Raw genomic sequence first — 14,473 nt, 5'->3', positions numbered from 1 at the left:
CGGAATAGAGTTACGGAGCATTACCGGAGTTACCGATTCATTTATCAGATATTTCATTAATCTGATATCTTTTCTTTTCCACGTTCAAGTCTCGTATTCAAGTCATCCGGATCTTTATAAAGAAATTTGATCGTCGTTTTCATTTATTTCATGTTATAATACATTCAACTAATGCTCTAAACAAAATTATCATTTTACCCCTAAACTTTTAATTAATGACGATTTCATCCTTAGGTTAAAATAAAATAAAATTATTGCAATTTAATCCTTATTTCCAGCCGTTATTCTCACACAAATTAATAACAACCTATGAATTCTATAAAATGTCAGAATTTTCCATAATTTTAACACTTTTCAATTTAATCCTTAAAACATGTTTTTCCCCGATCTTGAGCTAAATTAATAATTTCATTCAATTTTGTAATTTAAATAATAAAATAATCCATTTCATGCAAATTGGTTATTTCTAACATTTTTTTTACAAAATTGCCCATAAAATTTTACTTTTATTCAATTTAGTCCATGAGCCTAAAACATACAAATTAACCATGCTAGCTGAATATTCATACATATTTTCCTCCTCCTCCTCTCCATTCCACATCCTTAATTTATATAACTTGCAACAAGTAACATTATCAATAATTTCACTATTTACTTATGTATATTCAAAACTGTCCATTTGCGTCATAGTCACTAAATTATTTATATCTTAAGCTACAGAACTCAAAATTAAGATCCGATAATTTTACTTGAAACTAGACTTACTTATCTTATTACCATAAAATTTTCAGAATTTTTGGTTTATCCAATAAGTACAGTTTATTCTTTAAAGTTGCCCCTGTTCTTCTGTCTGACAGTTCCGACCCTTCTTCACTAAGAATTAATTATCTCATCGTACAAGATTCGGATGATGTTCCCGCTTATTTCTATTGAAAATAGACTCTTTAAGGATTTTAAACATATAAATTTAATCCCTTAATTATTTTTCTCCAATTTTTTATGATTTTCCAAAGTCAGAACAGGGGAACCCGAAATCATTCTGACATGGTCTTACAAAACTTATTATATCTCATGATTTACAATTTCATTGCTTACACCGTTTCTTCTATAAGAAACTAGACTCAATAAGCTTTAATTTCATATTTTATTCATCCTCTAATTAGATTTATACAATTTTTGAAGATTTTTCAAAGTTAGACTATTGCTGCTGGCCAAAACTGTTTTAGTGCAAAATGTTAATTTTCATTTTGCCCCAAATTTCACAATTCATACAATTCAGTCCTTACTTAATTAACCCCTCAATTAAACTAATTTTCTCAATTAATACTTTTCCTAGATATTATAAGTTATTTCATAACTATTGAAATTCATAATTTCCACATAAAACTCTAACTTCAAACTCTTTTACAATTTAGGTCCCAAACATTCACTTTCTATTCAATTCTTTCAATAAAATCAGCATATAAACAATTTAAAGCTCTAATTCTATGTCAAATCATCATATACTTCCAGCACATATTCATAGAAACTTTCAATTTCTTTCATAGAATCAAGAACTAATGAATTCAACAAATGGACCTAGTTGTAAAAGTCACAAAAACACAAAAATTTCAAGAAATAATCAAGAATTGAACTTAACTGCAGTAAAAATATGAAAAACCAGCTTAAGGGAACTCTTCCATGGAATTTTTGCTGATGAGAATGCAGAAAAATAAAGAGAAATCTAGATAATTCCACTTTAGTCCTAGCTTTATTAAGTAAATTTTGCAATTTTGCAATTTTGCAATTTTTCCCTTAATTCCCCTTATTTTCTTGGTGATTTCATGCTCTTGCCGTCCAGCCCAAATAGACCTTGGGTCTATTTGTGTAACGCCCCCTTTACCCGAGACCGTCGCCGGAGTCGAGCACGAGGCATTACTAAACTTATTTGAGCACTTAAACAAATTCAAACAATTTATATCACACTTTCCAGACAAGCTGTCCAACTGCGTTACAGATGCAAAAAAAATCATATCTCGAGTTACAAAACTCGAAATCTAAATCCGTAAATTTTCCCCAAATCTAGGCTCATATATCTACTTACTAATTTTTTTCTAGAATTTTTGGTTGGGCCAATTAGTACAGTTTATTAGTTGAAGTCTCCCCTATTTCAGGGTTCGGCTTCTCTGACCCCTGTTCACTACGAACCAAATTTCTCCATGTACAGAATTCAAATAACCAAGACATTTATTTCTATTAAAAATAGACTCAATAAGGAATCCATACATATATAGTATGACTCCTAATTAATTTTTATAATTTTAATGATTTTACAAATCAGAACAGGGAGTTCAAAATCACTCTGACCTTGTCTCACAAAATTCAAATATCTCCTGATATGAAAGCCTTTTGCTTACACCGTTTCTTCTATGTGAAACTAGATTCAATAAGATTTAATTTCATATTTTATTCAACCTATAATTATATTTTTATGATTTATGGTGAATTTTCAAACTCAGACTACTGCTACTAACCAAAAACTATTTTAGTACAAAATGTTGTTAACTAGTTTATAACATCTTTACTTCATTTCATTTAAACTCTATACATGCCATATAAATCTTCAAACATAAAACAAAAGCTACCGAATTGATCTGGATAGTGCTTTGTTGTGTTGATCCGATCTACCCACTTCACTTCAAGTCAATCTACATAAAAATATTAAACACACACAAGTAAGCTTATTGAAGCTTAGTAAGTTCATAGGTTAAAAGTAATGCTTACCAAACATAATATTTCCAAACAATACCAAAACACTTACTAAAGTTTCCTGCGATTCACAACCATTGTTATAATAATTCACATAGTTGAGCTCAACAGTAACAACTACTCAATCTCTTCCATTTAGATCACTTCTCTTTTATTTCTTATAATCAAATTAGGAAACGGCTTACGAAATTGAGTACGTCGTTGCTCAATGCCACGATTCACAACTCAGTATGGTTTTCCTCATTGAAATACCATACCTACATTTTTCAACTCGGTATGGGAAATGCCATACCTACATTTTTTAACTCAGTATGGATTTGATAATACCATACCTACATTTCACAGCTCAGTATGGATAATACCATACCTACATTTCACAACTCAGTATGGATGATACCATACCTACATTTCACACTTTGCCATGGAACAACCATGGTCTTATCAAATCAATTCATCACACGTCACGATCTGAGCGTACTCAATCCTGCGTTTTTCCTAATTTGCATTTCCACATTTATTCTTTCATTAACAAAATCTACACAATCCCACAACAAATTCGTATATAATAACACATTATAAACTTCAATCATTCACAAATAAACATCTAAATTCAACCATATGAACTTACCCGGCTAATTTGTAGAAGATATTGAAATTTAGGGACTATTCATAACTTTTTCTTTTCCTCGTTCTTCTTTGGATTCTTGATCTATAATATAAATTATTTCTACTCATTAGCATTTATTTGATTTCTATTTCACTTCACAATTTATGCTGTTCAAATTTCGAAATTGCACTTTTACCCCAAAATTTACAGTTTTCACAATTTAGTCCCTACTCAATTCACCCATCAATTGAACTAATTTTTCTCAATTAACACTTTATTTTATCATTATAAACTATTTCAAAACCTTTTATATTCTGAATTTCAACAGCAACCTTCAATTCACAACTTTTTCACAATTAGGTCCTAAATATCATTTCCTATCAAAATCACTTAATAAAACCACCTTAATATGAAATTAGAACTTAAATTTCATAATAATTCATCATAAAATTCCTTATCCATCCAGGGTAACTTCCAATTTCACCCATAAAATCAAAAACTAATGAATTCTACAAGTGGACCTAATTGTAAAAGTCATAAAAACATAAAATTATCAAGAAAAAGCAAGAATTAGACTCACATGATGTAAAAATATGAAAACCAGCTTTCTCCAGACCTTCTATGGCGTTTTGGCTGAGAAAATATGAAGAAATGTCTAGATTTTTCAATTACATCATTATTTAACTATTAACTTTTATCTATTTCCAATTTTGCCCCTTGTTCACATTGTTTTCTTGCTTATTTCATACCCAAACCGTCCAGCCATTAACCTTTGGGTCTAATTGCTCTTTAAATCCATCTTTTTAAACACTTAAGCTATTTACTCACAATTTAACAAATTTTGTGCTATTTTCAATTTAATCCTTTTTAATTAATTAGCCATCCAAACGTTAAAATTTTCTAACAAAACTTTAATACTAACTCAATGACACTCCATAAATATTTATAAAAATATTTATAGCTCGATTTTCAACTTTGAGGTCTCGATACCTCATTTTTGACCCGTTTGACCTAATAAATTCTTTTAATTCACTAATTTCACCATTTCACAAATTCTTCTAAATTCTTACTTGACTCATAAATATTAAATTACTATATTGTTCAATCTTATTTGTCGAATTTAGTGATTTCAAATCACCATTTCTGACACCACTGAAAATTAAGCCGTTACAATTTGCCTTTTAAACCCTCTTTCTTTTATCATTTAAGCTATTTAATCATTTCCCATAATTTTTGCATGTCCTTTTTGTTCAATTAGCTATCAGTACTTTAAAATTTCTTGACGAAACTTTAATACTAACTTATTAACACTCCATAAATATTTATAAAAATATTTATGGCTCGATTTAAAATTCTCGAGGTCTCGATACCTCGTTTTCAATTTTAATTATTTTAATATATATATATTTTTAGTACATTTCACTATTTCAAAATTTTTCCTAACTTCACATTTAACTTATACTCACTAAATTAATAATATTTCCTACTCATTTGTCGGATTTAGTGATCTCGAATCACCGTTCGACACCTTTGAAAATTAAAACATTACAAGAAACATAAAGAAAATAAAAGATATACTAATAGACCATTAAAAGTGGGAACATAGTAATAAATAAGAGAACAATGAGAGTTCTTAAGCTAACTCTTTGTAGGGTAAAGATAACTTATGTTATCAATATGTAATATGAAATATTATTGGCCACATATGTGGCATATGAGCAAATATTTTATTTTTGTTAATATTCTTTGAGGAAGGATATGAAAATGTAGGAATGAATTCTATCATTATAGATAGAAAATATTTATCTTATTTGGTATTGAAACAAACAAATATTATTCCAATATTTGATGGTACAAAATTTGTTGAAAGCCCTAGAAGAGCTAATATATCACTATCTAAAAAGCACAAAATTTGTAATGGTTAATGCATTACTTTTAAAAGTTATTTGTAATGGATCTCATATTGAGATTGTGAATGAGGAAAATATTATATTTCATAAAAATAAATAAAGAGGATTGAGTTATTAATTTATAATTTTATGATATTCTTTTGTCATTATCCTTATTAAAGGGTTGAAAGCAAATTAAATATTTGACTGTGAAAAACCTACTAATGAGCAATAGAATGTGATAATTCTATCTAAAGGTTATTATGGTTGGATGCATCTAAAGTTGCAAGTATTTTTTAAAAACTGTGAGTATAACTCTATAGTATTTAGAATAAGTTCTCAATTAAAATTACGTGGTAAAATATTATTGATGAAAATTTGCAAGAAAAACGTCATTGGTTATATACCTGTTATACACATGAAAAATAAGATTCACTCTCAAAGTTTGCTATGAATAGATTTTTTGGCATTTGAAGATTTTGGCATATTCCCTGATATGAATATTGCATACAATTATTTGAAAATTATATTTATAGACTTCACATTGATTTAGACATTTCCAGTAGTAAATGCCACAATAGTACTTATATGTGGATACAAATTAAAAAGAATGATAATAAAATTTTTAATTGGTTACAATTTAGCACAATTGAAACACATGCCAGAAGTTTACCAATACAAATGCGTTTACTATTTTGTGTGACCAGTTAGACTATCTTGGATCGTATATGATGCGAAAATTAATTGAGAATTCATATGGACATCCATTAAAGAACCAAAAGATTCTTTAATTTAAAGAATTCTCATTTGTTGCTTGTTCTCAATAAAAAATGGTTATTAGAAACTCACAAGCTAAAGTTGAGATTTAATGTTTTGCATTTTTTAAATGAATATGGGCTTATTCATCCACCATCTGGATGGTTTTGATATTATATAATTTTGGTAGATGCATCTACAAAATAATCACATGTGTTATCAACTCGCAACCTATCGTTTGCAAGATTACTTATTTAAATGATTAATTTCATATTATGCAATTAAAACAATTCATCTTGCTAATATTGGTGAGTTTACATCCCAAGTTTTCAACGATTATTGCATGTAAATTGGGATAAAAGTTGAACATCCTGTAGCTCATGTTCACACACAATAGTTTAACTAAATTATTTATCAAATGTCTCCCACTAATAGCTAAATCATTATTTATGAGAATAAAACTTTCTATTTCAAAATGAGATTGTATTGATTTACATGTTGTACGTATCAAGCCAATAAATTATAAATACTCTCCATTACAATTTATTTTTGGTCAAGAGCCAAATATTTCCCATCTTAAAATTTTTAGATGTGCGGTATATGTTCCAACAGCTCCACCACAACGCACAGGTCATAATAAGAGATTGAGAATGTATATTTATATGAGTCTCCTTATAATATTTTTGAGCAATTAATTCAAGATTTAATTGTGACATAAGTTGTCAATTTTCCCAATATTAAAGGGAGAGAAACAATAACTTGTAATAAGTTAAGGGGAGAGTAATTGAACCATAAGTTCAATAAGGATAACTTATTACAAGTTAACTGTTAGATGTATTTACAAACTTAATGAGAATAACCAAGTGTTATATAGATTGATCGGTTCCAAAGATGAAATTTTTTTCTAGATGGTCATATAGTGGAGGCGAGTGCTTCAAAAGAGACCCAAGATATAATTAATAAGTAAAACTTCAGAAGAGATTCAGATACCTGAAACTGAATTTTAAAATAATGGAAATAAGAGATCTCGATAAGTTATGTCAATTTGAGAAAATGTGGAATCGAATAATAAAATTGGTTGATAATGATTTTGCATGCAATATTATTATTGAAATAATGAAATAAAAGTAGAATTTTGAATACATCTATTGAGAAATATAGATATAGAATAAATTGATCAAAATAGAAAGACGCAACTCAAGTACAATTAAATTCGTGGAGTTTTTGGACCAGTAGTCCAAATATCTAAAGGTATAAAGCCAGTGAGGGTGCAATTGAAGTATTTTTGCAAAAGCGGAATAAAAATATGATGTTTTTCTCTAAGTACTGGTATTGCTTATGAAACTATATAATATTCTTTTGTGGTGGATGCATCAATCTTTAGATATATTATTAAATTGACAATTCATAAAAGATTTAAATTGCGTCTAATGGTTGTTGTTGCAACCTTTATAAATCACTATATAGTAAAGTTTATATTAAAATCCTTGAAGGATTTAGAATGCTAGAAGCATATTGAAATTTTTGGGAAATTATTCATTTATATGAATTGAAATAATTTGAACATATGTGGTAAATTTGAGTAGTTGAAGGAGAATTATGAAATGATCAAAAATACATATTTGTGTTTTTATAAAAGAATTATGATTAAAAATTGTTATGATTATTGTTGACTCTCCTAAAGAGATCAAAATATATTTCTTCAAATTTCCCTCACTCATGACTTTTAAAAGAATGGTGATATAAATGGTTAGCAATACATTCAAATAGTCTTTTAAAAAACTAGTACTCAAGATTGAATACGTAGAATATGAGAAAATATGTGATGTTTTCATAAGGGGAGTAAATACGCGTTGCACTCTTTTTCCCTTAATCGAGGTTTTGTCCCATTGGGTTTTCCTGGTAAGGTTTTTAATGAGACAGCATATTATGCATATTATAGATTGTGTACTATTTTTCCTTCATTAGGTTTTTATCCCACAGAGTTTTTCCTATTAAGGTTTTCCTTCATTGTGTACTATTATAGATTGATGTATTTTAAATTCTAATAGTTATTAGAATTAGATCTCTACTTCTTTTATATTTCTTATGCCTATAAATAGAAACTCTGATGAAGCATTGTAATCACCTTTTTGATCAATAAGTATATTCTCTGTTGCTTTCCTATTTTATTTGTTCTTTATTCTCTCCATCTCTCTTTATTTTATAATGAAACAAAGTTTTAAATAATTTATTTCAGTACCAAATAAAGTTTTAAATAATATAAAAGCATAAATTTGACCTCTGAAAAAAACAAAAAAATAGTTCACTTATTTTGGATAATTTTATAAAATTATTTAGGATAAACCATATCACAAGTCAACTTGAAGGGCTAAACCGAGCTAAACATAAGTACCAATGTAGTTTGAAAAATTAGATGTTAAAGTAAGAAAATGATATAATTTAAAGGATAAATCATTAATAAATTCAAAGCATAATCATAAATTCTAGTAATAAATTCATATATTTAATAGATTTAAATTCTAAATTTTCTTTTCAACCTTAATTATTTTATTATAAATTCAGATAGTTTTTATTTCAAATGATAAAATCTATGCTATTTTTTACAATTCTTATTTTGTGATCATCTTCTCTACAAAGAGAAAAAGAAGAAGAAGAAGAAGCATAGCTCCAATTTTCGTTAAAACATGTCTAAATGATAATGTGGGATTTAAAATTATATTTAATTAAAGTGATTAAAATGAATAAATTTAGGAAATGTAGTAATTATTTAATTAATATGTATGAATGTACTCATCTAATTTACATTAATATAGTAGATTAAGAGTTGCATTAAGATGCATGTATAGAAAATTAATAATCACTTGTAACAATTATACAAAAGTTATAAGTGATGAAGTTATTGTAAAAGAAAAAGATGAGAAAAATAAAAATAAAATTTCTTTTCATAGTCTTTTTCTCTCCAAGAATTCCCTCCAACTAGTATGAATATGGGATTATGTAGATAGCCATTTAAGTTGACAAACAGGAGACCAAATATATTATTATTTGATATGCAGAAAGGGATTGGGCTGTCTAAGTTTGATGATCACCGTAACCCATGTGAAACAAGAACTGAAATCTATGATTTTTCTTTTCCCACTAAGCTAGTTTGTTGTGTACTTCAATATAAACATAATCATGGGTTAAGTATGAATGTCTGTCTCAAAAATAAAAAATTTGAATAAAAATATAAATCTATTTAGAAAATGAGCCAAGCTTTGAGTAACTTTTTGGGTTTAGGCTCAATCCGAATTTGTAAAAAAAAAATTGTTGTTTTTTTTTTACTATTTTGCTACTATTTATTATCATTTCACTATTATATTATTATTATTTTTGTATTATTGTTTGAATATTATATAATTATTATTTTATTATTTTTACTACTATTTTAAAATATTTGCTTGTTAAGTTGTACCTATTTTAATATTATTCAAGTATAAAGACTTTTTAAATTTATTTTCAATTTGTTAGCAAATATTTATTTTAATATTTTTAGTGTATTTAATGCATTATATTTTTAAATTTATTTTTATATAAAAATTTAAAATTTAATACAAATGGGTTGGGCTGAGACAAAATTTTACTATTTTATAGGCACGAAATTTTACACGGCCCGGCCAAGATCACCTCTACTTCAATATTAGGGAAGGTCATCTATTCGTAGCAAACAATAAAATATTAGGAAAAAGAAATTTCCGTACTTGCAATCTTTTTATTTAGTCTCTAAACTGGTTTTTGCGGGATGATAAATATAAAGTTGATCTTCTTATCGGGCTTCCATCTCTGTAATTGAGAGATTATTTGGTGAAAAAATCTGCAACTCGCATTCCACTATCTCTGGCTCATCCCTGCTCCTGGAAAAGTAATATGCTGGCGGTTTGGCCCTAGGTAGTTGATTGCCTTCACTGTACATCATGGATAAGGCATCTAGAATGGTTGGTCTATCAACTGGGTTGTCTTGTCCGCATAGGAGACTTACATGTATGCATCTCATCACTTCATCCTTTGGATACGACTCGCCTAATGACGGATCAATTAGCTCCAAAGCTCTGCCCTCATTCCACGCCTCCCATGCCTGAAATAATCCCAGATTTCTTATAAATACCTTACAGTGCTTACATGACATGACTTCTCTTATATCAGCAAATGGGGTTAATTTGCTTGTTATGAGCTAAAAATGATCAAGGTTATTTCTAAAATTTTAAAGATATTTAATGAGCTTATTCAATATTTCAGTCTAAACACTTAATCTCATGAAAAAAAGGGGCAAAAAATTCGTATGATTTTGCTGCACTTACATATGCTACAAGGCTGAGAGGTCCACTGAGACTATGGAAACTATTATTCTTCCTGCCAGTTATTATCTCCAGCAATAAAACCCCGAAACTGAACATATCTGATCTCGTAGAGTAAATGCCATCCATTGCATACTCTGGAGACATATATCCACTGCATTAAAAATATAAATAAATAAATAAATAAGAAAAGGGTTTGAAGCTTAGATCCTTCATTTATCTTTAAATATTTACGTCCAACACATATTTAGATAGGGATATGAAGTATAATCCTTAAAGGTTGAAAACTGACTTATCCTCATTAATTTGACCGGCCTTTGGCATGTTTGCTATGATTAGTATGTATGTACTTACTACGTTCCAACTATCCTCTCAGTGTTTGCTTCAGAGTCGTGATGACCAAAAATTTTAGCCAAGCCAAAATCTGATATTTTGGGATTCATGTCATCATCAAGTAAAATGTTGCTAGCCTTGAGGTCTCTGTGGATAACTTTCAATCTTGAATATTTATGAAGGTAAAGAAGCCCTTGACCAACACCCTCAATGATGTTATATCGTTTTTTCCAATCCAAAACGTTCTTTCTTTCAGCATCTAATTAAGATAGATTGTTAATTTGCAGATTATATAGTAATTAAAATAGATGAATGCATTCAACAAAGAAAAGAAGCAAAACTCACTGGATGATGATTAAAAAAAAATAAGAAGTTTTTGAGTGTTTATTATTCTAACCAAAGAGGAAGAAATCCAAGCTTTTATTGGGCATGTACTCATAGATTAGCATCTTTTCTTCTTTCTCAAGGCAGCAACCTTCAAGCCTAACAAGATTTGTATGCTGCAGTTTAGCAATCAAAAGGGCTTCATTTTTTAACTCTTTCAGTCCTTGCCCAGAGCTGCTTGAAAGCCTTTTTACTGCTATTTGTTGACCACTGTGTAACTTCCCCTTAACCAGAAGAATCAAGTTAATAGCTAATTAGATTGGTCATTCATGTATTTGTATGGTATCGGTGTTATTTACTTTTCATGTTAGTAGCTATCTGAATTTTGATATGTTCAAGTACTTATGTCGTGTTTGTATTTTTGTGTGTCCTATTGTGTGATTGGGTTGTGTCCAAAAGTGACAGTTCTATAACTAACTAGTAATTCTCAGCATCTAACAAGCTCAAGGACTTTGTTGAACATACCTTATAAACGGGTCCAAATCCACCTTCTCCAAGTTTATTTGTGGCTGCAAAGTTGTTCGTGGCATGTGCAATTGTTTCAAGGCTGAAAAATTGCAACGCCCGGTTTGTCTTGCCCTCTTTATTTCTGCCATTGGCTCCTAGCTCATTTAATAACATCTCTACTTCTGTTTCATCCACTGTGTGCATATTGCTTTAATAAGATCAATACTGAGAAATAATGGATGAGTAATTGAAAGTAGCCTTGAAAACTTTACCTTTCGATCTTAAAAGTTCTTTTACTATGAGAAGAAACATTGTTAAGGGAAAGCCCAAGGCTAGAACCAGTGAAACCACCAAGAATATTGAGTTGTCCAATTCTACATTAACAAGAAAGTAAAATCCTCATGTTCCATAATCTACAACCATTTTAAAGTACTTAAATGCTTGGTTTCTTTCTAAAATTCTAACTCCCAGCAGTTCTCAAGACCAGGAGATGAAAATTCGATGTTCTACTTGAAATAACATTTGTTTACTAGTCAGGAAAATATTTTCGATTGTATGATATCCACCGCAGTTATGGTTGCCATAAATATTATGGTGTTGTGATAAATATTGCAAAAGAAAAAAAAATAGAAAATTTTAAAAATTGAACAAAGATGATCATTTGAATCCTAAATTGTGAAAGGACCCTGCATGTGTAAACAAAGATTATATTGATCGTTGAATGGGAGAAAATTTATAATTATCTGAGCATGAACTTACCACTCGAATTGTCCGCAAGCATGAAGTAGAGCTGTGTCGTTTCTTTATAAAAGATGGGGTGTCTTTTGGTACTCAGTCCTCTGCTCCAGACGTCGCAACTGGCGGTTCGGTCATCATAAGCAAATGCGACACAAGAACAATCGCTAGAGCAATTGGCATTGCAATCATAAAGGCTCAGATTGGAATATTCTCCAAACTTGAATTTGCCTTTAAAGGAAGCTTTGCTATGCTTATACTGTTGGACAAAATGCGTACTGCACTTGTGCGCTGTTGGCTGGATGCAACCGGTAGCAAGGTTATTGGATCTGTATAAACCGCAGCTCCAAAAAGGTGCTGCCTTTGACCTCTCCAGGATTTCACCTGAAGATGTAATGGAATATCCTGACATGGAGTGGTTTTTATTCGTGGAAAAGGAGAAGTACCTCTCTTCCTCATTTTCAGTGTAGCTGAAGTGGTGGTCAGATTCATTTGACAATTCTGGGGCTAAATCGAAATGTTTGTCGCGGTTCCGCCAAAGCCCGCTAGTCCAATAGGGCTTCCCTTTCCACGAGATTATCCATTGGCTTGCACCGCTGCGGTCTACACCAAGGGTAAAAGACCCAGTGGCAGGAACGGCATCGCTAATCCATGAACTTAGTGACCAGTTGTGCCCAGTTTTCAAGTTAATTCCGAGTTTCATGCCGGGAAGAAGCGTGTCTGTGGGATAATCAAAGCTCTGCCACAATATCCGCTTGGTAGAACCATCTGAACTCAGCTCCCTGAGTATAAAATTACCAGAATCGAGTAGCGTAGCGCTTACGTTACCAGCTGTTCGAGCAGGAGAAGATAATACAAAGGGACTGCCTCCACCATGCGACACTTTCAAACTGCCAACTTCATCTATGGTTAGGATTCCGGATTTATCAAATAACGGGTTGTCTCTATTGGCAACCCACACCGCCTTTCTATCTGCAGGCTGAGGCTGGTTGTACCACATCCCTAAGTAGCGATTGTTGGAGGAGCCGGGACTAAAGAATCCTAACCTGAATGTCCCGCCAGCAGAGATCAGATACCCCGACTCTGCATCCTTCAGCTCTTGACCTGCTGCTAATGTGTCTGTCTCTACACCTGATGAGCTAACACATATAATACAAGTGAAGGAGCTAATAAGGAAAATCAGTTGTCTTCGTTTATTACCCATTAATCGGTTAAGCTTGGGGATTAAATCGATTACCTTGTAGTGACTATCTAGGCTTAGATATTCTGTTCTAGTTACAGTTCTGTTTTAAGTTTCAATCTTGAGGTCACTACGGTATTCATTTCTTTGACAGCGTTGGGTACGCGTCTTTAGGATTCAACATTTTCGTTCTGATGAAATTTCAGAAATCAACACTGTAACAAGTAAACGAAGGTTCCTTTGCACTTTTGAGTATCGCGTGGATCGGAAACTGTGAGGAAAATGAAATATCATTCCTTCCATAGGAAATAGCAAAGAAACAAACGTATAAGGGTCAATCTAGTATTTAGGGCCTGAACTTAACAATTATTTCAATTTGAGGGCTTGAAGATTTTTCAAATTCGTCTTTTAATTTGACAATAATTTTTACTTTAGGACCTAAACATTTTTTATCCAAACTAATCACTCACCATTAATTTAGCTAACAACAATATGATTGTGTACTCGTTTTAGTAACTTGTTTTAGTTAAAAATTTTATTTTAGTTATTCATTTTATTTATTTTTCTCTTTTAGCATTTATTTTATGTTTTATAGAAAAATATTGAATTTTATTTTAAAAGATATGGGTTTTATCTAAAAAACAAGTTTTTGTATTATTTTTGGTCTAATGTGATACATATATCTGACAATTGTTATATTGAAGATAATAATATTAATTTTTAGTGTTTAATATAGGTTTTGGAATTGATTTAATGAAAATTTATAATTAGCTAATAGTATTAGCAATGAACTTTCATCAAATCAACACTAAAACTAAAATTAAATCACATTCGTAAGGTTGTATTTGACAAATTAAACACAAAATTAAATAAATTCACATTTAACACTAGTTTTTTAAAAGTTCATAAAAAATTAAAATCTAATATTAACAATTAACTTTCATCAAACCTTATAACTCGAATTAAATATTAAAAGTTAATATAATTATGTTTAGATATATAACTTTTATTAAATATAAACACCATATACGATAAAAAAAATGACACAAATACATTT

At 30.0% G+C, this 14,473-nt stretch overlaps 1 protein-coding gene across 2 annotated transcripts; it reads right to left on the bottom strand.

The window, feature by feature from the left end:
• Positions 1 to 9,551: 9,551 nt before the first annotated feature.
• Positions 9,552 to 13,687, bottom strand: LOC108452075 (G-type lectin S-receptor-like serine/threonine-protein kinase CES101). 2 transcript variants are annotated; one of them, XM_053027697.1, is made up of 8 exons: positions 13,474 to 13,687; positions 12,261 to 13,375; positions 11,774 to 11,875; positions 11,520 to 11,695; positions 11,068 to 11,278; positions 10,692 to 10,929; positions 10,341 to 10,491; positions 9,552 to 10,117 (listed from the first exon to the last, which is right to left on the bottom strand). In XM_053027697.1, the coding sequence occupies exons 2-8, from the start codon at positions 13,234 to 13,236 to the stop codon at positions 9,809 to 9,811; spliced, it is 2,163 nt and encodes a 720-aa protein (XP_052883657.1). In that variant the 5' UTR covers positions 13,237 to 13,375; positions 13,474 to 13,687; the 3' UTR covers positions 9,552 to 9,808. The 2 variants fall into 2 exon arrangements, with proteins under 2 accessions (XP_052883657.1, XP_017605302.1); XM_017749813.2 differs by having other exon boundaries at positions 12,261 to 13,687.
• Positions 13,688 to 14,473: the final 786 nt, after the last annotated feature.

This window comes from Gossypium arboreum, chromosome 5 (assembly GCF_025698485.1).
Source record: "Gossypium arboreum isolate Shixiya-1 chromosome 5, ASM2569848v2, whole genome shotgun sequence".
Classification (NCBI taxonomy): Eukaryota; Viridiplantae; Streptophyta; class Magnoliopsida; order Malvales; family Malvaceae; genus Gossypium; species Gossypium arboreum.
Note: the sequence above shows the minus strand (reverse complement) of the source record. Positions and strands in the feature narration are given on the sequence as shown.